General features: G+C 35.2%; 1 protein-coding gene across 1 annotated transcript in view; it reads right to left on the bottom strand.

Annotated features, from left to right (window-relative positions):
* Window positions 1-26,825, bottom strand: part of fcho1 (FCH and mu domain containing endocytic adaptor 1) — an 80,239-nt gene that overhangs the window by 26,060 nt on the left and 27,354 nt on the right. The window contains exons 3-6 of the mRNA XM_038282379.1: window positions 11,525-11,616; window positions 4,876-4,950; window positions 3,065-3,206; window positions 2,730-2,882 (exon numbers count right to left, since the gene is read on the bottom strand). Of these exons, the coding sequence (XP_038138307.1) occupies window positions 2,730-2,882; window positions 3,065-3,206; window positions 4,876-4,950; window positions 11,525-11,616 (462 nt within the window). The remainder of the gene's footprint in view (window positions 1-2,729; window positions 2,883-3,064; window positions 3,207-4,875; window positions 4,951-11,524; window positions 11,617-26,825) is intronic.

Consider the following 26,825-nt stretch of genomic DNA (forward strand, 5'->3'; position numbering starts at 1 on the left):
GATTAAAAACAAACAAATTGCTCATTCCTTGGGATTATAAAGGGCTCTGTTCAATCAGAGATGGAAGAAATAAACAGACTCAGAATCATACTTTAAGTTCTTGTAATTCCCCACCAGTATGTTAGCGGTTCCCATTCTACATTTTGAATATATTCGTTATCATTCTTGTTTGTTCACTGCAAATTCTTTTGAAATAGCAAAAATAAAAAATAATAAAATAAAAACAACAGATGCTTAGAGTGATCTTTGACTGTGCTATTTAAACATTATTAGTTAGGTTTTCAATCTAACTTTCGTTTTATTTTCTTAACCATTTTATATTTTTTATGTAATCACCATATTTCGATGTGTCACTTTATTCTGTTAAATATTCTGTGTTGCCTCTATGTCAGGGTAATGTACTCTTCTTTTTTCTCATGAACAGAACTTTTAATTGGTTTGCCACTGTAGAAATAAACCTGCCTTCACATTGGACAGTCATCACAGGGTGACTGCATTTAAAGGTCTGGGAAAGAAATTGTTTTTAAGTCTGCTTGCTCTGGATCTATTGCAGATTAACCAACTTCCCAGTGGAAATGGGACAGCTCATTGTCAGGGTGGGTGGGATCTGCAACGTGTCTGGTCTTTTTCTCAACTTGTGTAACAGAGTCCAGCTCTAGCAGACGGCTTCAGACGTGCTGCTCTTGAACAACAAGGTCACTCAGAGGTGATGACTTTTAAAACATTAACATTTTTGTTCTTAGTTTGTAAAGCCTACTGACTGCAGCACCAGCCTGGCTGGTATCAACCGAGGCCTGATGGGTTCACGTCTGCATGTAACTTGATTAGATATGGTTGGGGTTTTTGGTGGGGTTTTATTCTTGATGTTTATATGAGAACATGAGGGATTCTTTTTTTAAAGGCAAATTACTGGCTGTAATAAGATTTTAATATTTAAATAATTTTTAATTTGCGTGTTTGCACATATTCCAGTCAGGGTTGAACTATTGTGGAAATGGCCTCTTTTTTCCAGTTGACACTATAAATGATCATAATGCCCGTATCAAGCTGCAGAAAGTTCATGAAGTGATAATAAGTATTTATAAAAACATTTACAGTTTGAAATGTAAAGATTTTCCTGTCTACGAAATAAGGAAGGATGGATCAATTTAAAAATAACCAAAGCTTGTAAATGTAATGCTCGATTCTTAACTCTTTTCTGGAGGTTTACCAAATAAAAGATGAGATTTATTCATCACATCCTGGGTCTAGTTGAAGCCCCATGTTCTTGGGCAGAGTCTAGTTAATCTGATTAATAGAATAAAAACAGAACAAATACATGTAAAGATGCCCTAAGTCTCTGCTTTATTCGTGGCATCAGCAAGACAGCATGCCTCCTGACCTGATACAAAAATAACTTTTTTATCCAAATTTGGTCTTCCTTCTAGCCACTTTTTCAGGTACCTGCAAGTTCGCAATTTTGTCAGACTACATTTCCCTCACTTTGAAACCATATCAGTGCAACATAGTTTCTTCGAGCTTATAAAAAAGCCCCTTACTTCTAAAAAGCTAATTTCTCACTTTGCTAATCTTTTCAGTTTATCTCCTTCTACTAATCATAAAAGAAGCCTGGGCTTTCGACACTCTAGTCGATATTTCAGATGAGTTATGGAATTTGAGTGCGTCAAGGATCAAAACCTGTTCCATTAATTCTAGATTGCAACTTATTCAATTCAAGGTTATCCATCGTTTTCACTTTTCTAAAACCAAACTTAATAAGATATTTCTCAGTGTCTCACCAACATGTAACAAATGTAAATCAGATAATGGGACTTTGGGTCATATGTTTTGCTCCTGCCCTAAGCTTATGGACTTCTGGTACAGAATATTTAAATTTTATAGTAAGGCTTATGGCAAAGTTTTATATCCGGATAACCATTTGGTAATTCTGGGCTGCTCTAAATTCTCTGTCACTCTTCCCATGTCTCTGCAGCAGGCTCTAATGTTTGGTTTGGTGGTTGCAAAATGAGTTATTCTGCGGGAATGGAAATCTTCTACCTCTCAATGCTTTAAGAAAGGGCTCAATGATATGGCGTCCTGTATCTATCTCGAAGAAATTTGATACCCTTTGTCAGACAATCATGATAAGTTCCTTGATGTGTGGGGTCCTTTTAATAGACATATTCAAAATAATGGGTTAAATGACTCTCATACTTTTCTGGACCTGTACCTTTTTTCTTTTTTTTTATTCTTTTTTTCTTATTACTCATTATTATCTCAATACTGTCATCCTTTATTGCACTCTTCTTTTATTGATATCCCATGTCTTATGTTGATCCACTTGTTGTCCCCTCTGACTCTGCCTCGTGCTTTAATAAGCTCTACAGTTTGATTAGTACATCTTTTATCCTGTTATCAGTTCTCCAGTTTGCCGACACTGTTTTGTCTTGTTGATTTTTGTTTTTGTTGTACTTGTTTACTTTTTTGCTGTATTTTTTTTTCCTCTTTCTCTTTTGTCTTGTCTGAGTAACTCTGAAAAAGCATAAATAAAAAGAAAAAAAAAAAAAACAAAAAAAAATGACTACAGAGGAACATTGAGAACTGAGGTCCTCATCGTTAAAAAAACTAGCAAGTCTTTAAGAGGAAAATGCATTATAATTTAAATATCTTATAATTGATTTTACAGATTTGTTTTATTTTTGCTCACTGCTGTGGCTAATGCTTATGAGGATGTTTAACTGGTGGCAAACCTTTTCTAGTTCTTTCTGTGGCGCTGCCTCCTTCTTCAGTCGATCCAGCTCCAAACACTTGGTGTGGTAACCTTCCTTTGACTTCTGAAGGTGGCCGTTCTGAGCCTGCAGCGCCTGCACTGCCTCCACTGTTCCAACCAACTCCTCCTTTGTCTGGTTGAAGCACAGTTTTCATGGACATCTTAAACAAATCGTTGCTGCACTTAAGGCTTTAAAAGGACAAGACAACAACTGAATGTCCTTGGAAACATTAAAGAAATTATGGCTTTGTCTTCAGATTGATATAATTTCTACAAGAATGAAGCAAAGGTGATGGTTTTATTCCAGATACATACCTTGCGATGAATTTTGACCTGCTCGTCTCCATACTTGTTGATGTCCCGGATCAGATCGTTCATCTTCTTCATCAGCTCCAGGTGGCAAAGAGCCAGCTTGTCAGAAGACACCCTAAAAATATCCCACATGGGCGCAAAGGTCCTGATGGGAAAAAAAAAAAAAAAAAATCATACTTAAAAATTACACTGTTGATCCAAAACTCAAAGATTTTACAAAAAAACATACAATCTTCTTATCTTAAACAATTTTAGTGCCATTAACTAGCGCTGTAACATATGACTTTGTAAAAGTCAACGTGTAAGTCAGTACTGCTCTTCAAACAGATTTGTTATTCTTAACTTAAAGTGTATAAATAAGGACTACAGAGTCCTGGTGTAAGCGCATGTGGCGCACGCAACTTTAGCAGGAACAGATGATAGACAATGGTGCAAAGCCAAGGATTCAAAGACAGCATTGCTGCAGTGAAGCTGGAAATTTAAAGAAGCTCTACACATTCTTTATTTTGTCAGGTCTACAATGATTTTACTTGTATGGTTTACGTTTTTTCACAAAAAAATCCTGGAATCATACCGTCCTATTTGTTTTGTTTTTTTGTAAAATGTCAAATCATCTTGTTTTTTTTTTGATATTAACAAGAAACATGATCACATCATCATAATTATTTTGCAACTTACTTGTTGAACAACACACACCAAAATAGTGCCGATTAGCTTTTACCATTTTCAGATGTGTAGACCTTTTAATTATTTCATTTATTAATAAATAACAAACACTTCATATTCCTTAATTGAACTACTAGTTATATTAACAATCCCATAACAAGAAAGTTTCCTAAATTCTGCGACACTTTAGATCATAAAGAGTAACTGCTCAACTACTTTAGTAAGTTACTTTCAAATTAAAGTAAATTAATTTTTTGGAAAAATAACTAGTAACTATAACTATTTGTATGAGAAAAATAACTAGTAACTATAACTAAGTATTTTTTTTTTTTATTGCCCAACACAAAGGTAATAATATGCTAATTTCTTAGCCTATCTTGTATGGTTCTCTGCAGCTCATTTCAGTTTACCACTCCTTTATGTTTCAAGTTGTTAAAATGCTGTGTAATTAGGCCAAACCCTGTCTTTCAATTAGGGTAAACTGTGTTTTTTAAACATATTTACCTGCTTATTTGCACTTGTAGGTAACAAACCAGCTTGTAAATCAAAAACAAAATGGCCGATGATCAGGGAAATGTTTTTTTCTAGACCATAAAACGCAGCATCTTTGCTTCATCGGTGTGCAGAATCCGCAGAAACGGAAAGTATCTGGCTCAATCTGATATTTTGCATTTTAAGGGAAGATATAAATGTCCACTCCCAATATGAAAAAATAAATACATAAAAAAAGGAAATGAACAGAAGTCAGTTAAGTTAGCAGAGAGGTTAACAAAGAAAGACAGGTGACAGATGAGTGAAGCAGAGAAGAATTAAACATTTTTTTTCAGTATAGCCCTGCCTTTATGCTAACTGCAGCATCTGGTTTATAATCTTCATTATAGCAGAAAGTTTTCGTTTGTAATAAGTCTGTAATAATCAAGATTTAATAGCTTTTGCTCCTCCTTCAATTACAACATAAACATGTACATTAAAATACGTGCACTAAACATAGAAAATGGCGTTACTTTAATCCCAAACATGAAAATTAGCTGATGCAGACGTTCCCCTACTGACACATGCAACCATATAAGAGTCACAGGATTACATAAATGTGAAATAACTGGTTATATGGCAGCGCTGGATAGTGGTGTGGTTCTGGTTCTACTCACCCCAGCTGACTCCCATTGCTCGCTATCTTGGCCAGTTTGCTCATGGATTTGGAATAGGTCTCCTCAATGGCAGCCCTGTAAAACAAACAAGCAGAACCACTAATTTAGAGAATGTGTAAGAAACTGAGATAACAGAAAAACGTTAAAACTGTACAGTTCTGTAAAAAAAAAAAAAATAATAGATAGATATACAATCATTATTTAGCTGGGATTATTCAAAATATTTTAAAAGTTAAAATTGGCTTATTGTTCAGCCCACATCCTGGCCTGATTATTGACAGACTAAGGATATAGAAATTAAACAGCACTAATTTGACAGCATGAGGCAAAAAGATCTCAGAGAAACGCATTCCGATCTAAAGCACTTTAAAAGCAGGACAAAAAATGAAAACAAAGTCGGGAAAAAAACAAGGCTATTTATAAAATATTTGGAATCCAATAAAACACAGATAACCACAACTAAATGAAACAGGAAGCAGTAATGAACCTTCTCCTGGCCTACAAAAATAACTTCAAAGAGTTAATTCAAGAAGTCACAAAAAGACCCAGAAAAGCATCAAAAGAACATCTGACCTCACCCATCCCAATGAAGGTTACTGTTTAATAAAGATGCAACAAAAGACCGGAGAAAAATGTCATCCATGGGCAAAACCATGAGACCAGAGGGTCTTATAATCGACAAAAAACAACTTGACCTTTTGGAGAAATCTCTGAGCTAAAAAGGGACTTTTTTGGAAGGTGTTTGCCGCAGCAGATCTGGAATTAAACTACCAGCATTCCAGGAAAATGAGAACATGCCCAGAGGTGGTGCCCAAAGGTCTGGGGTAGCTTTGCAGCTTTGCTCAATTAATAGAAGCACGAATAATTGACGCTCATATTTTGTGATTATTTACATACTGAATAATACCATAGTACATCGCCTTATTGCAAACCATTTTTCAGATGAGTAACATCATGGATTTAAAATTTCAATAGCAAGACTTGACAAACATAAGAGCCCAGAATAGAGAGGCAGTGTTGCAGGGTTCTGTTTTTAGACATTAATTAAAAGGATGTCATGAAATAATTGCATCCTTTTCTCCTGCCTTTAAAACAAGAAATCTATGCAAATGACAGTATAGGTTGGCGGTTCAGTAAGCTAGAAACACAAATGACTTATTCTCGAATGCTTTATTCCAGCAGCACTACAGCAGCAGCCCTTAGAGAAACCTGCAGGAGAGAAAAAAAAGTACAAAGCCCAATAGCTTAAAGTATACTCCTCGTTTTTTTCTATTGTTAATATTAAAATACAGCATAGCCATATTTTTCTGGATGGATGGAATTGAAATTGCATTTTTTTTTATACATGAATGTTTTTGGGCCCTATATATGTAATGCACTAAAAGGCATCTCTCTAACATCTATTAATATATCAGTGTATTATGGTTTTCTTGTATTCTCAACAATAGCAAAGCATTCAATAAATATGTTTGAGCTAATTTTTGGAAAATACAAAAACCTAATGAAAGTGTTCGGGTTGAGTAACTGTAGGTCCATCAGCCGCCACCCTTAGAGTTTCCCCACCAACTTTCATCACAAGGTTACAACCTTGCTTTAGGTAAATCAAACAATTTAGTATGATACGGAATTTAAAAACAGAAAAGCTCAAATAAAAAAATGAAAAGCACCACAAATACTCAGGTCTTCATCAGAATAAGCTGGCAAATTGAAAACAAGAGTGGGCGACTTGTGAGTGCGCCACCTACTGGCCGGAAGAAGTTAAGCTTCTAGCTATCATCTTTAAAAGAGAGGATAGTCATGAGCTGCTTTAAAGAAACTAATTGCGGACGTAACCTTTTATTCTTGTTTTTTTTTCAGGCTTGGAAAGAGCAGGAGAGATCACCGTGTGTATGCTCTAGAAAACATTTGCTTTAATTGACCTTCAAGGTGGCCAACATTTCCAAATAAACTTATTCTATAATGAGTTCATAACTTTAGTTACAGGAATACAAAGATTACTGAGGTTTCAGTTAAAATCTTAAATAATACACTTCTACTTTATTTTTATAAGGCACTTAAAAACACTAACAGTCTTAAAAAGGTCATCATTTGATCAAGAAATGCTATTAAAGTGGGCCAAGCTCACTATGCTTATATATGATACTCAAATAGCTGAAAATGTCATCCTCATGTAGTGATAGGCAATAAACCGATTTGGAAAATTTACTTGAAAAATCTGGATTTTTATTTTTACTCCAAAGGAACTTGAACTTTTTAAGGTCAGACTGACATCAATCCATCAGTTTTATATCTTAAACATATACTGAAAGCTGATAAAGTGGGTAATTTGGTTGTATTTACTTGTTTACAAGCATGATTAGCCCCAGGATTTGTTTTACATGAGCAATATGAATCTCAGGTAATCCCAACCAACCATTTCATAAACATTTCTACAACAAAAGCTTTCAGGAAGCATAGAAAGGAAGAAAGAGTGGGGAGGAAGTACACCAAAACGGATGCCTTCCCAGATCCGGCTGGATCACACTGTGCTACTAAAGTGCTTCTGTTTCATTTCCTCACCACTGATTTTCCCTGTATGCTGCTGTCAAACAGAAATGTGAATTCCCCCAGTGAGGAATGCAGACAGGTGTTTTGAATCAATGTCAGGATTATATCAGGAGCAGAACTGTGAGTTTACCAACTCCTTGCACTGATAGCAGGGAAGCCTCCTCCATAAGCAGTCAAATAAAAACACTATGTTCCTAAAGAAATTTTGTTCCTTTTTTTATTTCTTATTTTTTGTAATAACTGAAGCCTAATATATCTAGGTTTCCAGTCCCGCATGCTGAAAATTTTGCAATAGTAAACATTGTGCAGTTTAACATTATAATAACTAATAGAGCTTGAATAAGAAAAAAAATATGAAATCTTGTTTCTAGAGATTATGTTTTAGAATAAGAGAAATTAGAGACAGGATGTCGGCTCTGATCGAGTTTGAAACAATTAATCCTGATTTATCGATTAAAATAATAGATTTAAATAAATAGTCAACTAATTCAGTAATTGATTAATCATTAAACAAAATTGTAAAAAAAAAAAAAAGAAAAAAAAAAAAAAGAAAACAAATATTTTTGCATGTAAGAAAAAAATTTATCCAGAACTCCTCAAGTGGAAAAGTCTAAGTTTCACCTGGTTTCATTTAACAAAAAGTCTTCTTTAAGGAACCTTTGGCTATCAGATTGTTTATCGGTTAATCGATACAATAATCGACAGATTAATTGATTTGCAAAATAATCATTAGTTGCAGCCCTAGCTCTGATACTGAGCAAATAACTTGGTTGGATATAGAATAAATGAGCCAATCCAGCATTACGATACGGTCATCTTTTTTCTTTATTACTTCATATACTATACAGTTAGAGCCTTCTAGTCACTTTAATTGTTTGTATCAAACTGCACTTACCTCCTTACGCAGAGCAGCTAATGGGGATTTAAACAATTACCTTTTTTATTTAAATTTATTCACTCATACAGCTAGATTTACGGTTCATTAATTAATTCAACGGTAGTAACAGCTCAGACACAGTATTGCTACTAGATTGGATATGAAAAGGCTGGATTGGTCCATCTTTAACAGTAATATGAACATTTCTGTTCCTTTCATTTCTAGATATCTACAAACACTGGAGAAGATTAAGAGAAAAACACCGTTATGCAAGTAGAAAAGCTAAAAATAACATGGTTTATTGATTTAAGAATAATCCAATATTGTAAATCAGGGAGATGCAAAAAGATCTTTTTAAAGAAAATTGAATTCAGTTGATTTCAATGAACAAAGTAGGAGAGTCAAAAGTGGAAACCTAAATCTTTACAAATAAACCAACTACTGATTTATTGACATTAGTGGAAGAGTTTCACTGTCAGGGGAAAATTATAACTGTCAGACTGAGGGAAGCAAAAAGAAAACACTTTATGGTTTTGATGTTTAGGACCACAGCTATGTTCCATTGGAGTAATAAAGTCCAAACACATTTAAGAACTAACTGAATCCCCTAAAAACACATTTGAGCAGAATAAAAGCTTTTCTACACCAAAAGCACTTCATGCTTTTTTTGAACAGAAAAATAACCATGTAAAAGATTACTTTATCACAAAAAAATACATTTAAGAAGATAATTATATAAGATCTAAAATCAGACTTGAGTAAAAATATATAGAACAAAACCACAAATTAATCTAAATGAAATTCACATGATGGCTTTCACACTGACCAAATGTCAACTGAAACCTTAAAGTCTATTGTAGGGCTGAAAAAATAAATCAAATTAATAGTGATTAATCGATTATTAATTCTAATTAGTCCATTACTAATCTAGTAATGGATTAATCATTAACTTGAGTATACAGACTGTAAAACATGAACTTTACTGACAGAGCAACCCACTTAGATCAGGAATTATACCAAAATTGTAAAAAAAAAAAAAATAATAATATATATATATATATATATATATATATATATATATATATATATATATAAAAACATTTTACATTTAAATAAACTTTTTCGTCTCTCATTAGCTCTACGCAGAACTCCACTTAAACGTCACCTGGTTTAATTTAGAAAAAAATCTTTTTTTAAAGAACCTTTGGCTATCAGATTATTAATCGATTAATAAAAAATTTTAATTATCAACAGATTAATCAATTTAAAAAATAATCATTAGTTGCAGCCCTAGTCTATTCCTATCCCTTTGTGGCTATTTTAACTGGATGATCATTTATTCAATTACTTCCTACAACAAGGATTTAAGCCTAAAGACAAAATAAGAAGGGGGTTTAATAAGATGATCTGTCAATTCACGGTAGATGCCAATCTCTGTTGGTTTAAAATATTGCTTATGTTTACTTATATTGCGTATTTTACTTTAATTGCAGCAAAAGTTTGAAAGGATGAGAAGTAAGCATCTCCACCACCACTAAACAGTATATCAGAGGGGCCATACAAATTACTGAATACCATTTTGAGTTGCTGCAATTAAATTTCAGCAAAATGAACTAGCCTGCCGCATCATTGTTTCACTGTAATCTTTGAATTCAGCCCTCTGTAGGTTGATAATTTTCCTTTCCATCAAATGATGAGGCATCCTTTTGTTCCTAACACATCACCCAGTCCACATCAGTATAAATAAACAGCATGATTTTTTTGCCCCATTGAGATCTGATGTGTTTTCAAAGTGTTCCTTTATTTTTTTAGCAGTGTATATTCAAACCTTAATTGAAAAGTTGGTAGAAATTAAGTCCTTTGGAATAATATATTTTTTTTTAAATCAGTAGATTTTTTTGTTAGACAATAAAACTTCACAACAATTTTACTTTGACTACAAGTGATAAAAGCTGAGGCTTTAATATTAATGTTAAAGGAAGAATTTCTGTTTTCTATATATACAAAAATTAAATATTCCCAATTCAACTTTTGCTGGATTAAAGACATAAAAATATGTTTTAAATAATAATATGCCAACCATATCTAAATTCAGATGAAGAATGTGAAGATTTCTGCAAGAAAATACTTTGAAAGGAAACCTGAAAGGATTGCACCAATTTTTAAAGTGATGCTTCCTGTTATAGTTTTCATTGAAGTAGAAACAAACACAGAACTGAGTCAGCAACTGAGCAAAGCTTTAAGGTATCTGGGCAATAAGGAAAGCAGGTTTCATTTAAATGTTTTTATCAGGACAGAAGAACAGTGACAGACGGCAGAAGCTTTATCACTGAGTTGGGAATTCATTTTTCCTCAAATATTTCTTTTTTAACATTAGATTTGTTTTTCTATAAAATGAAAAATATAAATACTATAACAGGCCGAATATCTACTTTACCGCTTACTGTTCCATCTAAGCATCACTAATGCACAATAACCCAATCCTCGTGTGATCCAAGATTAACTGTTCAACTTGAAACACCCCTGGTGGAATAGAGCGGCTGGCAAAAAGAGCGACATCCTCTACATTTAGTGGAACCAGGGGGTCAAGTCTTCAACTACATTAGTTAAGAAAAACCTGTCATTTAATAAGATAATCCTTAAAAATAATTGGTAGCAAGAGGGAAAAACTAGTTCTCTGGAATATGAAGTTGCCGACTTCTGAGCAGTAAAAAAGAAAGTAATATAACATATTTATTCATTGTAGAATATTTTACTCTGTGATACAGGATTAAAAGTTGAAAAAAAAAAATCTTAATTCCATCTTTGATTTATTACAAGAACACTTGGTCTGCTGCAACTACTTACTGTGACCTAAATGAGGTGGAAGAGGAAGTGTACAGTTGGCACAATAAACATCCAAATACTGCAATGAGCTTCTCCACATGAATTAGATTTCTCAGAATACCTGATGTACTTTAGTGGCATATAATAGGGGTTAAGACGTGAGTCAGAGGTCAGAGACTATTTCAATAGTGCTAAAAGGGAATAGTGGATATATTGTGTTTTTTGTAAGCTAGTGACAGGTCCTCACTTTCACTTAAATCAGCAGATGTACCCAACAGCCCATTTCCAATAGGTACATCATCCATTCTTGGCTCAAACCCTCGTCTTTTACTCCAAATGCAGATTTAGGAGTCAGATTTCACCCTGCACTCCCATCACTGAGTCACCCTCTACACAAACCTTTCTCGGACGAACTCGGCCAGCTCTTTGGTTGCCAGCTGGCCATGCTTCATGTTGTGGTAGAGCACGTCAAAGCCGGCATTTTTCTCCCCCTGCAGAGGTACAAATTAAACAGACAGATACCTTCTGTTAGTGCCAAGTCAGAAAGGAGCCAACTGACCAGGTACTTTTAAAAAGAGATGCGGGATGTTCAACCTTTAGAATTAAAAGAGCAAATAAGCTACAGTGAAAGTAGAAAACTGGTCTATTTTGTTTGCTACTGACAGAACTGGATTAAAGGAATAGTACACCCAAAACATGATTAGCCTTCATTTTCTACTCACCCCCATGCTGAACAACACTCTGGAGTACTTTTTTGATATCTCAAATGCATCTGGAGATCTGGGAGGCTTCTTGCTGTCTGCTGACATTCAAATAATGGAGGTCTATGGCGCCCGAGACAGAAAGGTCCACAAAAGTCCACAAAAACGTGTCAATATTCCTCCATACTGCTCGTCCAATGTAATCCAAGTGTCCTGAGTGGGTAGCATCCAGAATTTACTCGAAACGAAGTCATTTAGAACGTTTTTAGAGCCTAAACAGTAGTGTATAGGATTTCCTAATAGCGCCCCCATGCGCGCTCACGATTCTACGGAAGCCGGCAGACCAAACCGGAAGTCAGCGTCTGCTCTGCCAGTAATGCAAGCGTAGAAGAAGAAATGTGCTGTTTACCTGTGCAAAGAAAGAAACAACGAAAGAAAAATGTCTGAGGACTTCAGTGTTGAGGAAGAGCATGAGTTCTTTGCCGAGCTGAATGCGCTGACGCTGACTTCCGGTTTGGTCTGCCGGCTTCCGTAGAATCGTGAGCGCGCATGGGGGCGCTATTAGGAAATCCTATACACTACTGTTTAGGCTCTAAAAACATTCTAAATGACTTCGTTTCGAGTAAATTCTGGATGCTACCCACTCAGGACACTTGGATTACATTGGACGAGCAGTATGGAGGAATATTGACACGTTTTTGTGGACTTTTATGGACCTTTCTGTCTCGGGCGCCATGGACCTCCATTATTTGAATGTCAGCAGACAGCAAGAAGCCTCCCAGATCTCCAGATGCATTTGAGATATCAAAAAAGTACTCCAGAGTTTTGTTCAGCATGGGGGTGAGTAGAAAATGAAGGCTAATCATGTTTTGGGTGTACTATTCCTTTAAATTACTGGTGTATGTAACCTTATCACTGCTTCTTGGGAGTTTGCAAGTAGAAATATTTAACAGTAAACTAAACTTCAGAGCTTAAAATTAAATAATGCCATTTTCTGTTAAACTAAGTGAATTTAACTCTGTAAGGAAGTCATTATTTATATCATTTCCAATGTATGCATATACCAGGTTGTTAATGATGTTGTTAGCATATTTACTATTTTTTCTTTCTTACCTCCCTTCTTTATTATTGATGGTGCCATGATACAGTCCGCTCCCATTGCTCAAGACTTTAATAATAATACAGAAACCGCAGCTTTTTTTTTTTTTTTTTTTTAGATAAAAGCTTTATCGAACACTTCCAACAGTCACATCCATCATTACCTCCCTAAACAGTGTGTTTGCCTTCACAAAGATGCTCTTCTGCATGTGTGGGTTGCTTTGCCTACATAATGGCTGCATTTAATTGGTAGTATGAACAAGACAGTAACGAGAAAAAAATATATTTCAGCGAAAAATTTTAACTGAGCATCAAGACCTGCTGCGTGATCCTACAGGATTTTACTGCATTTATAATTTGCAATGGATTTTTGGGGTTAATCTACCAAACAGTGGAACATTTTGAATTATCCATTTATACCTTCAGCATCCTTGAGCTCAGGGGCGGATTTACCATTAGGCAACACTAGGCATATACTAGGGGGCCCATAAAACTCCTTTTACATGTATGGTTAATACAGCTATTCCTTATTTGTGCACATTAATTATGATTTTGATAAAAATCCTTTGGCTGAAATGCAATCAGAATGCTTATAATATTCAGTGTGTCTCAGCTGGAAACACAGGAAGGAGCAATCAGCTAAGTGAGCTTGGTGCTTGGAAAAAATCTTTCATTTCTTTTGAGACAGCATGAAAAGTCAGCTGAGTACAAAACAGAGAGGAAAACAACAAGAAAAGGGGCAAGAATAGAGTGACAAAACATAGAACAAGTAATGTATGTCTATCCCATTAAAATTTCTGTATCTGTATAATGGGTCTGTTTTATGTTTTGTCTTCTCAATTCCCCTGCCTGTCTTTGCCTGGGGACGCAAATTTCCTAAATTGGCCCCTGCTTGAGCTTAAAGCAGAGGAATCGCTTCAAGAATTAAGAAACACCGGCTTTGCAAAATCAATAAGCTAGAAGACCATGACCTTGTTTCAAGTTTCAGGGAAAATATACTGGGGTTATTAATAAACAAATGTAATAAGGGAATAAGAACTGAAAAGATAAAAAAATAAAATAATACGACCTGGATAGACTAAATTAAACTAGACTCCCAGAGACTTAAATTGCACAATAATTGTGGTTAAAAAGGCAGATTTTGCACCTTAAGTTTTATGTAAATTATCCATTAGCTTGAACAAAAATATATCTACTGTTCTTAGAGAGACCGCGTAATCAGTAGCTCCAAGGTTTCCAATAAATCATTGATCAGAAACAAACCACACAATGTTAGGTCAATGCATTAGCCTCGATATTCAAACACTTTTTAATACGTGCCTACACGTAGAAAATTCAAATGTCATTTTAAACCTTGTTTCACAGTTATTTTATATAAATTTCTGTTAAGATATTAATCTCAGAAATGGATCCATCCTCTATATCCAGTTATCCTTGTAGGTCATTGGGATTTTGAGTCCATCTCCAGCGGTTGGCGTGAGGCAGTGTGGACACTGGGAAGGTCGAGCTGAACTTCAGCGACCAAGTAATGATCCGCCTCACTAACGCAGTCTTTCTACAAGACCTTCAGGATTTAATGCTTCTAGAGAAAAATATTAAATCCATCCATGTTTGAAATGTCAGATTCAGTTCTTCTTAATCTGTTAAATACAAAGTAAAAAAAAAATAAAATTGAAAAATTAATAAAAGGTTATAGGTTCACTTTAAACTTTAAAAAAAGGAGAAAAAAAAAGGTTTGATAGCCGCAGCTTAGCTCTGACTGCTATTCAATGCTACCCCAGTTTTCTGCACAGCTTTGTTTTAATTGGTCAGCAGGATCATACTGTACAAAACAGAGGAGAGTGCAGCTGTGAGCAGTTATGCCGAAATTTAAATCAGTTGATTTAAACTTTTTGATTAGTGTGTTATGTTTTAATTCTGTTTTTGCACCAAATAAATGCATTTATGTATTTATTTGGTGCTTTTAGATTTCCCTTGGGAAATCTAAGAGAGTTCTGTTCTAAATAAAAGGATACTTTTTAATAGAGCCCAACCGATAAATCGGCACAGTGCATATCAATGAATGTACATGGTTATTTATTTTTATATATTCTAGCCAAAATATAAAATATATACACATACACAGAATCTGCCAAACTAAAGAAAAATAGAACATAAATCCACAAAATAATATGCCAGTTAAACTTTATGGGTTTTTTCTATGGCTGTTTTTTAAACTTATTGACTTTGGAAACATTTTCTTAGCCACAGATGCTTCCTTTTTATTTTCTAATAAAAAAAAAAAAAAATTGTTTTGGGGATTTTTTTTTTTGTGTGCATTTTTTCCAAGTATTCCTATTAACCGTAAAGTAACCTTAAAATTTAGCAAAAAATCTGCTGAATGTGATTATTTTAAAATCAGATTACTAAATCATAGGATCTATCGATTACTAAAATTACTGTTTCTCACAGCCCTAATTTAAAATAGTAGAAAATGTAAGGGAACCAGAAAGCTACCTTTTCAACCAAGCAAATTTAATAGACCTACTATCATCACGTCACATCCATCAGTGCTATAATTTCACAAACCTACACCTGTCTACATAACTCAATAATCCACATAAGACCCACTCAGACAGCCACACAGTTACTAATAGGGTGTGTTTGGACGTCTGCCTCACCACATTTTTTAGTAAACAGACGCTTGGACTCCTCGTGAAGCCGCAGACAGAGCCAGCTGCTTCTCAAGACCTAAAAATACCCTGTTTGAGGAGAACAGACCCTTTGCCAGGTACCAGGGGAATGGCTGGAATGCTAAGAAAAGCTCGGGAATTGCCACACATACATTTGCTACCAACACAGGCACATACAAACTGCTCTATGAAGAAAAATCAGACATTAGAATGTAATCTGAGAGGAATTTCATCAGATTAAACATTAAGCAAGCACAATCAGTCACTTTTCCACAAAAGTTATTTCTGATGTAAATAGAAGAGAAATAAAAACACCACAAATACTATTGTGATTTTCAAAGAGGTCTCCCTCTGCTTTTGGTCCTTCTTAGGTCATTTTTTACATATTTGACAGGAAAACAATATCCTTATGAAACCTAATTAGAATTGTTTTTGTGTGTGTGAGGCAAAGGGCCTTCTTATAAAGCCTCCAAAAGCCTCTAAGCCTGACAGAAAGGCTCAACCTTCAAATTGTCCTTTCTTTCTGCAGCAAAACCTTATTAATACCAATACCTTAGTAATACTAAATATTAAATGGTGTAGTGTATGCATTTCAATGCAGTGAGGAATCCTCTGGTCTTTATATTGGAGAAACCAAACAACCTCTCCACAGACACATGGCCCAACACAGAAGAGTGACCTCTTTGGGACTAGACTTGCATGTACATCTACACCTTAAGGACAAAAGACATTCTTTTGAGGACCAGAATGTTCACAGTTTGGACAAAGAAGACAGGTGGTTTGAAAGGGGTGTGAAGGAAGCCATGTTGAGAAAGAAAAATCAACCTTAAACAGAGGGAGTGGACTCGGGTTTCAGCTGTCAAAAACGCAGCAATTGAGTTGAGTCCTTCCCACTACCTTCTTAACCCCCACCCCCATGCAGGGGACAAAAACATCTCGCCCGGTCAGCCAGGCCAACAATTGCCCCTAACGACCCCCATTTCAGAGGCATAGCCCAGTATTGGGTATTGCAGGCTAACAAAGAACCCAAATGATTCTCCATTCCTAAGAGGCAGACCTGTTCTTCTGGTTTAATTTGCATGTTTTCTAAGCCAAAAAAAGTTTTTGGCCTACTATATAAAGCCTCAAACTCAACGCTATTTCTGACATTTTGAATTGAAAAAGCTGCCTGCATGGGAACTGAAGCGTCTTCAAACTTGAAAACAAACTCCAGTGTTTTTTTTTTACTTTTTTGGAATGACTATGACCTGGATGACTGAGAATCTTCACCAGCACTAAATACTAAACAAACAGGTAAAGTCTTATTTTCAGTAACTTTTTCAGAAAGATTTTTAAATTAACACAGTAACCTTTGACCCTGCTATTAGCTCATTTGAGATGTATTCGATGGTATTTCCGGTAAATATTCAGCACTTGCTACGTATTGATGCTCCCTTCTGGCTGCTCTTTAAAAAAACAAAAACAAAAAAACTCGTATGTAATTTGAGAGGGCCTGATCCATCGCTGAATGGGTCATTTGACCCACGTCAGTCTGAGCTCCCATTAAACACTACGGCTAACTAAGCTAAAAGTTGTTGATAGCCAATAATAAGATCTAATCCTTACCTGATCAGACATATTTCTGGTTTTCTGATGCAGGATATTATGAAGAGAGTGACTGATTCTTCATCATTACCAGTAACTTCATGACTAATGGTCTAAAATGGTCTGATAACAGATTCCAAAAACACCAAGGAAGACTGGTTCATTTTGTGACCAGCGGTCTTCAGGGGTGCTAAACACACTGCTCCCCAAGCACCCCACAATGGCAGCCCACTGCTCCCCAAGGGGATGGGTGCAGAGCAAATTTCTCCAATGTGAGATCGATAAAGTTCAATTATTATTATTATTATTATTATTATTAAACCTAGAAATTCCAGGTCTAGGGCTCCTAGTAGATAAAAGTTACACAGTGCTCCTTTAAACTTTAAAGTATGAAGAAAATATTACAGCTGCAACAAATAATTATAAAGCTAATTGAAGTAAATTTTCAATTAAACTATTAATAACCAATTAGAAAAATATTCCTTAAGATTTTATGCATAATTAAAATTAGGACAAGCTAAAACTAATCCACAAATGGAGCATTTTGAAATTTTAATTTTCTTGAATTCAAAAATGTATAAATTTTTAACAATTTTAATATAATTACTGCTCTATCTGGGTTTCTATAATAGCTAATAATATTTTTAAAGTCTTTATGCTCCAGTTAATGATTAATCCGTTACTTAATTATTTAACAGTTATTTCAATAACCAATTAAACATAATTAACATAATTAATAATAATTTTTTTCAGCCCAAAAATTATTCCAGAATAGAAATACATTCAGGAAAGAAATAGTAACTGGTAACCATATAAGAAAATCAGCACATATAAATTCCACTTCAATTCCAGCAGTTTGGTTTTATCGAACGTATCCATGAACTGTCTGTGGAAGGCGTCTAACAGCACACCACCTTTCAGTTTTAGAGGCTGACCAAAATTCCTTATAGGGTTGCTGTTGGCGTACTCTGTATGTTGAAATTCTACCCCTGCCACAGAAAGGTGAGCCGACAGCTTCAGTTCAGGCTTCAGCTATACACACACCTTCTCATCTTACTACATGTTGTGAGGACCGTGTAAAAATTCATTGATTTGCATTTATTTTTAACCCTTTCTATAGCATAATCTTGACGCTGCCCCAAAACCTAAAAATTATCACCTAACCTAAACTAAATTTAAATCTTGGCCCTAAAATCTAAAGATCTAAAGCCTATTATTAAAACCTGTTTGTCCAAAAACAAATACAGCATCTGCCCACCATAACCGACAGGCCGGTCTACCTGCATAGAGTCAGTCTGTCTTTAAACATTTTTAGAAATCTTTATTCTCTAGAAATACACAAAATCGAATTAATATCATTTTAAATATTGCTGAACATTAGAATTGACCCAGATTTTTATTGACTATTCTCTTTACCTACTTTTATCTGGGTATTAGGGGAAGCTACCTTCCATATATTGGATGGTAACTTGTTGCATATATTAAATATGCACCAGAATATCACATCCAAGCAGATTTTAGCAGTCACAGCTGTGCACAAAGCAGTACTGTGATTGCAATTTGATATATTGTGAATTCATGGCTTGAATCAATAAAATAACTGGCAACAGTTTAAAAAAGAGAAGTAATAAACTTAAGATTTTGAAAATGCATAAACTTTTAAAAGGGAGGCTCTATAGTGGGGCAGATGTAAGCACTGTTGCAGTGCAGGAAAGAGGTCCTGGATTCAAATCTCAGGATGATGCTGCCCTGTTTTTGGGGCCCTCTGATTTGTCCATAGGTATGATATTTTTCTATCAATTGCAACATGCTGAGCTCAAAGTCTACCCAAGTCCTGCACTGTGACAAAGGGGGAGATTGTTATGGCCAACCTGTAAGAATTAGCAGCCATAGGAGTAAGGTTTGTGGGCCGTCAGGGGTACATATAGTCTTTATTTCAGTACAGACCCCCCAGGAGATGATAAGAGATTTCAACAACTGGAGATCTGCCAACCGCAGAACACACAGGTTTACAGCACTGCAAATTTTTGGATGGTCTTTTTCTCTCAGCTTCTGAGATCACAAAGCCAAAACTAGAAAGTAAATTTCTAAACATTTCTAAAAATTCAGTGTGTGTTCACTTTACAAATAAATTTTGTTTCAGCAAAATACAAAACAAGACATTACTTTTAGATGTGAATTTGTGGCAAAGTAGAATTGTAGATTACAGGGCCTTGAGTGGCACTAAATATTCCTTAAGCTTTAGCTGAATGATACATTCTTGCCATGTGATATATGGAAACCCCCTTCTTCATTTTCTTGGTAATCTCTCATCAACTAACTTGACCAAGTAGTTTATGCATGAACTGATTCATTACCATGACAATAAAGGCAGCTGATGGGAGCAGAGACGCCGGAAAGCTTGGGGGAGGTTTACAGAGTTTCTCACAATGACTTGGATGTGGGCCTCTGAGGATGGTCACGGATCTACTACAACTTGTTGAATAGAGAGATTATTTTAACTCAGCTAAGTGCCACCCGCCCCAATTCTGATTAAAGAAATCAGATCAGACCATCTCTGATCTCAAAGCACAACAGATGCAAACAGAAAGAACAAAATATTGGATTCTTAGCACCAAATAGTAAGTTTACACCATTTAACTGGAAGGATAAATTGTTTCCTAATGATTTGTTATGTCACAAAACTTTTGTTTGGTTTGTATTTTAGGTTTATATAGCCCTGGAGTCATAAAAACAAGGAATATATCTTCTAAACTACAAGGTTCTTTCATTTCTCTAAATTTGCAAATGAGAGCATCTATCTATTTGACAATGCAAAGCACACACGGTTGCTCTTCAGTAGCATAACAATTTGCTGCTATAGATAGCTGTTCCATTCCAGCAGTTGAAATGCTCATTAAAACAGTCAAGCACTGAGAGAGGATCCCAATAATTATCTCTACAAATGGGGTAGCTACTGCTGAACATTCATGTCTTTGTCATTGCATTTTTACTAGCGTTTAAAACGACCTGTGAATTACATACCAGGCTTTACATGAAAAGTTCCGCTGTGGGCCAGGCCATTATCAGAGGAGGATCATTTTCATCCATGTAAATACTTTAATTTAGCCTGTTTTAGAAACAAACAGAAGTACTATACCACCCTGGACAACAAAAAAGAAACTACAGCTGTTTTCTTTTAGGAAAGTATGAGTTTTGTGTATATAATAGTTTGGGTCATTTTAAACTCTACATTCTAATTACAGACATTTAAAGGCTAATGCCAGAGTGCAACTTATTAAATATAGAAGAAACCTTCGCTGTTCTAAACTCTGCACCACAAGGCCTTTTTTCAAGGTGCAACTTAAACAAAAGCAATTTAAACAAACGAATACTGTCGTCGCATCAGTGGTCCCCTTTGCTAGACTCTTACTAACGGCTGACAGTAAAATATAGAAAAGCTTTAAAAGCTTTTTTTGTTTTTTCATAAAATTTGGGGTGTAACAACATAACTCTTGAACCCTCCAGCCCCTAGATGGCAGACAAACCCCCAATAGCCTATTATTCAGCTGCTCTGCACCACTTGCAGCAGATTTTGTGAGGTTTTCCACAACTATATGGAAATGATAAATAAATGAAAACAAATCAATCATTACTAAAGCTAAATAAAATAAGAGTAATGGCTTTTGGTAATAATGAAAGCAATCCAGAATTACACAACATTTATGGTGTGCAAATTCAATGCAAATCTTTAGAATGTTTGAATCATTTTGGCCTCAACTGTATGTAGGCTTCTTTGGAAAATAGCCAGCTTTAAGCTTTAGCTCAGACATCAACATAAAAAGTGAAGCCAGTTAACGTGTGTGCCAGTGTGGCTCACAGGTTTGCTGACTCGTGCAGAGCTGTTCTGCTTAGTGGGCAGGTTGAGCTGAATGAGCGCTTCCACAGCAGAGACAGGTCGGTAACATCAGGGGCAGATAGCTGCAGCTCAGCATCACAGATGGCCAGTTTGTTAAATGGTCTAAATACTCAACATCAAAGGCTTACATGAAGATGGCTGCAGGCATCTAAATCAGAATCAAAATCAGAATCCAGTTTATTGCTAAGTAGGATTGCACTTCCAAAGAATTTGACTTGGTTTTGAAAGGGCAGACATGTTAGATATACGTATATACAGAATCTATAGCTATATAATACCGTACATATACTATATACAATATAGCTATACTATATACACTGTAGACTGTGCGTTAATGTAATGCAGGTGGTCTGAAGATGCTACGTTGGTGTAGCTTCTAGGTCCTCAACAGGGGAGTGAGAGAGGTTTAAAATTAACCAAAAACCTCAACTGATATTTTAATTTCACTACACCTCACCAACATGCTTCCTACGTTTAGTTCTTGTGATTACTTTCTTTAGTAAGCTTAAATACTCACAAACGAAGCTACCTAATTTAAGGACAATTAGACCTAGCTTAGTGGCTAAAATTAAGTTTGATTAATACAATTTGCTTTTTTTTTTTACTTTGAAAACATCTTAATATAACTTATTGTGCAGTGGGGTTTTTTCAGCCCTGTTGCATTGGTTATTATGAAGTTAAAATTTTTTTTTTATAAAAAGCAGATAATAGGTGCTTATTTAGTCAGGTTATCTGCTGCAGTAGTCAGTTATACTTTATTTTCCTTACGATAAAAAATCGAAGTAGCCTCCTTCTCTTAGTAACTGACAAGAGGTTTGTAGTAATATGTGGGGGAGGGGCCTTGCTGTGTTGTTTTATCTTTAGGATCTAAACCCAGTTTGTCGCTTTCACAGGTATCTCATTAGATCGACTTTAAACACCCCAAAAAATATTGGAATTAAATATTGAAAAATGACTTTCTGGTTTGTTTCAGGTGGAAATCCTGCTGTCAGGAAACCGTGGATAATTGAGCGTCACAAAAGTTTCTAGAACGAAGCAGCGCCTTAATTTGCTAAGGATGCATTTAATTATAGCTGCAGCCCCCCTGTGAGCACAGTTCTTATGTAGTTACTGGGAAAAGACAGAGCTCTATGAAGAGGCTTTGTGACCGGCTGTGAATGTTCTTGAGCCAAACAAGACAAGGCTGTGTGAGATGCTCCTTCCCAAGCGGCACCGTTGGCTAATTAGCTAAAGGGCTGGTTTGTCTTACACAGCTTTTTAGATCTGAAAGCAGCCTGGGTGGGATTTTCTTTCCTACTGTTAAACATGCAGGCTTTTACAAAACAAATACAGTTATATAAGCTTTAGAATAAACTAATGCAGAAGTTACTTTTTAGCAACATGTCATGTCTTGTTGGCATCTGTATACAAGGTTTTAAAATGAATATACATCAACAGTACAGCTTAAGTTCTCTGCTTTCATGTTTATTCATATTTTGAAGACTTTTGATGCTGAACAGTAAAATTTGAAGCATCAGTTAGATGATCTCACATAAGAAACTCTTTGCATTTTGCATATTATCCAACAGAAAATTGTGTCAGACGAAGTCGTGGCATTTAGCGCTCATTGAGAGTCAATGGGGAAAAGTCACACCGGACACGATTTTTCTACAAGGGGGCTTGCACTGAGATAGACCCCAGGTCTATTTTAGTCTGAATATGCAGCAATTTAGCAGCTTTTTCATTGGTCTGAAAGGAAGAGAGACGCTGTTACAAAGTAAGACACATCCACTTTGGGTGAAAATACAGAATAAAATCTGTTAATCGCATAGGGATAGAGTGAATTTTGGAGCCGCACATAACGTATTAAGCAAGCGGGACAGACTAATGCAAAAACAATAAATGAGACATTTTAAAAAAATTATTTAATCATGACAGGAATTCAGGAGGACAAAAAACGGATAAAGTAGTGATCCCCACAAAAACTACAAGGGACAGAAAGCGGGGTTTACTAATCTTAAAAAAAAAAAAAAAAAAACTTCATGAGGAGAAAAAACAGATAAAGTGAAATAGGGATCCTCCTTGAGCCCCAAAAAAACAAAAAAATTAGAAACGGATAATGCAGGTAAGCAAAGCTTTCCCCTCTTTATGAAAAAAAAAAGAAAAAAGACTTCGACAAACTCCACAGGAATCACCTCTCCCTGTCTCAGTCAGCATATAAACCTTCCCACAGCATTTATTAGTGCATTTTTATTTTCCTAAATGTAGTCTCCATTATGTTTTTAATATAGGCCTCTTAAAATTCTCTATCTGCTCCGGTTTAAGATACTACACAGACTCAGTAAATGGGGCTTTGCTTTATAGCTGCACCGGTGTTTTTTATACATTAATTTTAATAACGTTTCATAATCTGTCCAAGTCAAATGTGAGAAAGTGTTTTAATTTCTGTGGCACAGATAAATCGTTAACTGGATGCATAATAAGTAACTGTAAAAGGATTATTTTTAATATATTTCCACTTAAAAAAAGACATCAATATTCGCACATATAAAAAGGTTTAAATGAAAGACAAGCCCAATAACTCATATGAAAATTTTGCAAAAAAAGATCAAATACTTTTAGTCACCAACAAGCCCTTGACTGGATGTTTATTTTACTTATTTCTCTAGTAGTTTAGCCAAATTCGTAGGTTTTCTTGGAACAATATTTTATGTTAGATCATCCAAGCTGCTTATAATCTGTCCGCTTTCTCCTCTTAAAAGCCAGGTTTGATTTATGTTTAGGATAAAAGTCAGATCTTCCAGTTGTGTTGTTAGTGAGCTCTATTTTTTCCATTCATTTCACTCTCCTGGAGCTTTCTTCCTGTTAAACGGGAGGTATTTTTCTCTCCACTGTCACCGCATGCATGCTTGGTGTGAGGGATTGTTGCAGAATCAATGGCAAAATGCAAAGAAATTCCTGTCGCCAAATGCTCATCCAGGAGGAGAGAACCCTTTAAAGTCAAAGACTGGGTGCAATCATCTGGGTTTCAATCGACTGGATGATTCAATTTAACAGACTCTTTAAAGTGCATTGAGCTGACATCTGTTGTTAATTGGTGCAATAAAAATAAGCTGGGTTTGATTCATCCATATGGCATTATCCTCATCTTTTAGGGTGGCTGTACATTTCAATCAAGCTGGAAAATATATAAATTTTGAAGCAGGGCATCCTTTCATGGCCGACTCCCTCTTATTCCATGGACGGCAATTTAAAACTAGCTTCAGTGAGGAGGCGACCCTCATATTTCTGTTTGTGAGCATCATAATTGTGGAGAGCATTACAGGTGTGATGGGTTAAATCCATTCTAGCACATCAATAGCAACTTTAAAATAAACACCACTTTAAAATAAAGTAATACAGTAAAAAACATATAACTTTAGGGTTAAATAGAGACAATTTTGTAAAAATCTTATGTGCACTATTATTTAAAAATGTAAATATGTTTTGAGCACAACCATTTTCAAAAAAGTTCACACTAGTTTGTAACTCTTCTCTATCTTGTAAAACAACTTTTAAACTAGCAACCTCGGCTACTGCTGGTTAGGTTTTAAAGTTAGAAAAGAAAAATGCAAATTCATGGTGTTTCCATTTGGTTTGAAGCAAATTAAGAAGCACTGAAAAGCGTATCGCCATCCTGATCAGTCATGTGAGTAAAAGTTTGCTCTGTCAGAGCTGATATGAAAGAAAAGGTGTTTCCATCTCCTGTATTGCACACCAACCCTTTTTCACAGATTTAAGGGAGCTTATTTGAATTTTGCTGTTTCTATCAAGCTTTTCTGATGCAACACTTCAAAAAGCTGTTTGAAAAGCACCAGATTTAAAGCCTACCTCTACCTTTTCTATTTCTCGATTAATTTATCTCATGTTTCTTTTTTTTGGCCAGCTTTATTTTAAATGCACCATTTTTTCCAAGTATGGAAAGATGAGCAAAAAAGGGAAGTAGGACACAACTGAAATAGATTTGTTAGGTGTGCAAGGACAGAACAAAATAGAAAATGTCAGAACGTATTAAAAAAGGAGGCAGACAAAGTGAAAAGAATGAGCCTGTAACAGATGAGGAATTTCAACCGGATCAGATCAAAGAAGAAAGGTCAAAAAAGTCTCAGTCCTACATTTTATACAACTTCAGACAGTGAAAGAAACAGCAACTCTTTTGTTCAATTTGGACTCACTGGAGCCAAGTTATGGAGGTGATACAAGGTCTGAACAGGCTGCCTAGAGTTTCCTCATGAAAGAACGATGAATAACAGAAGATCCATGCAGCTGAATCCTAACTAATGATCTACTTAAGTTGCCATGAAAACTCTGAAAGCTGATCATTATGCTACAAATTAGTAAACTGGTTGGTCGGTTTTAAAAATTCAAGGATAACAAGGAATCGTGGTCAGATTCCTTAAACAGGTTTCAAATTTTCTCTGCTTTTTCCATTTAATTCTAGTTTGAATTAAATTAATTTAATTTAGTAAATCAAATAATTTGTCACCATAACAGAAAACAAGACATAAAGCATCAATAGGAAAATGACTGAAAAGGGACAGGCAGGAGCCTGTATCCATCCTACATGTCTAATGAAACCACCCCTCACTGTTCCTAGAATATAGGAAGAAAAAAGAAGACTTCAGGTGCAACCATCCATAAATCAACTTTAATATTATCTGCTAGAAACTATATCTACATTTACATTGTGAACATATGATTACCAAAACCATGGCGACACCTAAGAGTGGGTCATTCTTATGCATTTTGATTTGTTTATTCATCCAGTTACAATGATTCATCTTAATTTGCATTTGGTTGGTTAAAATAATTTCTCCTATTTGTAAGCACGCACATTTAGTTCATTGTTCTATTCTATTCACTAAATTATCATATTAGATGCATCATTATTAAATATTATTTGCCCTCACAAAGATGGCAGCCAGGGATTGATGCACCTGAACAAGAGCTACCTGGACTGCACCAGCAGCTTCAGGAGAGGGGGAATTTTTTATTCACTTTAATGCTTTTTCTATGTTCAACGTATGAATTGTGTTTGACGTTTAATGTGCTTTGATTTCCTTCTTTGTTGTATTTTAGTATAACAAACTTCACTGTATTGTGTTGTTCATTGTAGAACGCTGCATTGTTTTGTTCCCCTAATAGCTTTATAATAATATTATCAGTGTATGTATATATATTCTGGTGTGTCATTAATTCTTTGGATCAGTTGTGCAGTCAGTTAGTTTGTTCATCCTTTTTGTAGAATTGTGTTTCTTTAACCTCTTATCAGCTCAGCATTTGTGAAAATGTAACTTTTTTGGGTAAAATAAAAACAATTTTTTTTTCAAATCCCACCTTGTGACTCCTTGTGCTTTCTTACTCAGGTCCCCCACAATACTGTAATAACATGAATTGCATTGTCAGCACTGTATTGTGTATTATTACGTGTAGACGACAGCTTGCCTTTGATTCAGAGCAAACACAATGTTGATTATTATAGGGCCTTACCTACCTATAATTTTGCTAAATGAATATTCTCTATGATAGAGTTTAGAGAGAGGAGTTCTAGATAAAGCATATTTACAGATAATTTTTCCATCCTAAAAGCAAAAGGCATGTGTATTTTGTACATATTCATCTAAGTTACTACACCATTTCCCTCAGAAAATGGCCCGTTTAAATATCTGCATAACCATTTTATGATTAATAAATTACTAAATCAGTTGAATATTTTAATAATCAATAAT

The sequence above is a fragment of the Cyprinodon tularosa genome, unplaced genomic scaffold (assembly GCF_016077235.1).
Source record: "Cyprinodon tularosa strain WSP-4 unplaced genomic scaffold, ASM1607723v1 ctg182, whole genome shotgun sequence".
NCBI classification, from domain to species: domain Eukaryota; kingdom Metazoa; phylum Chordata; class Actinopteri; order Cyprinodontiformes; family Cyprinodontidae; genus Cyprinodon; species Cyprinodon tularosa.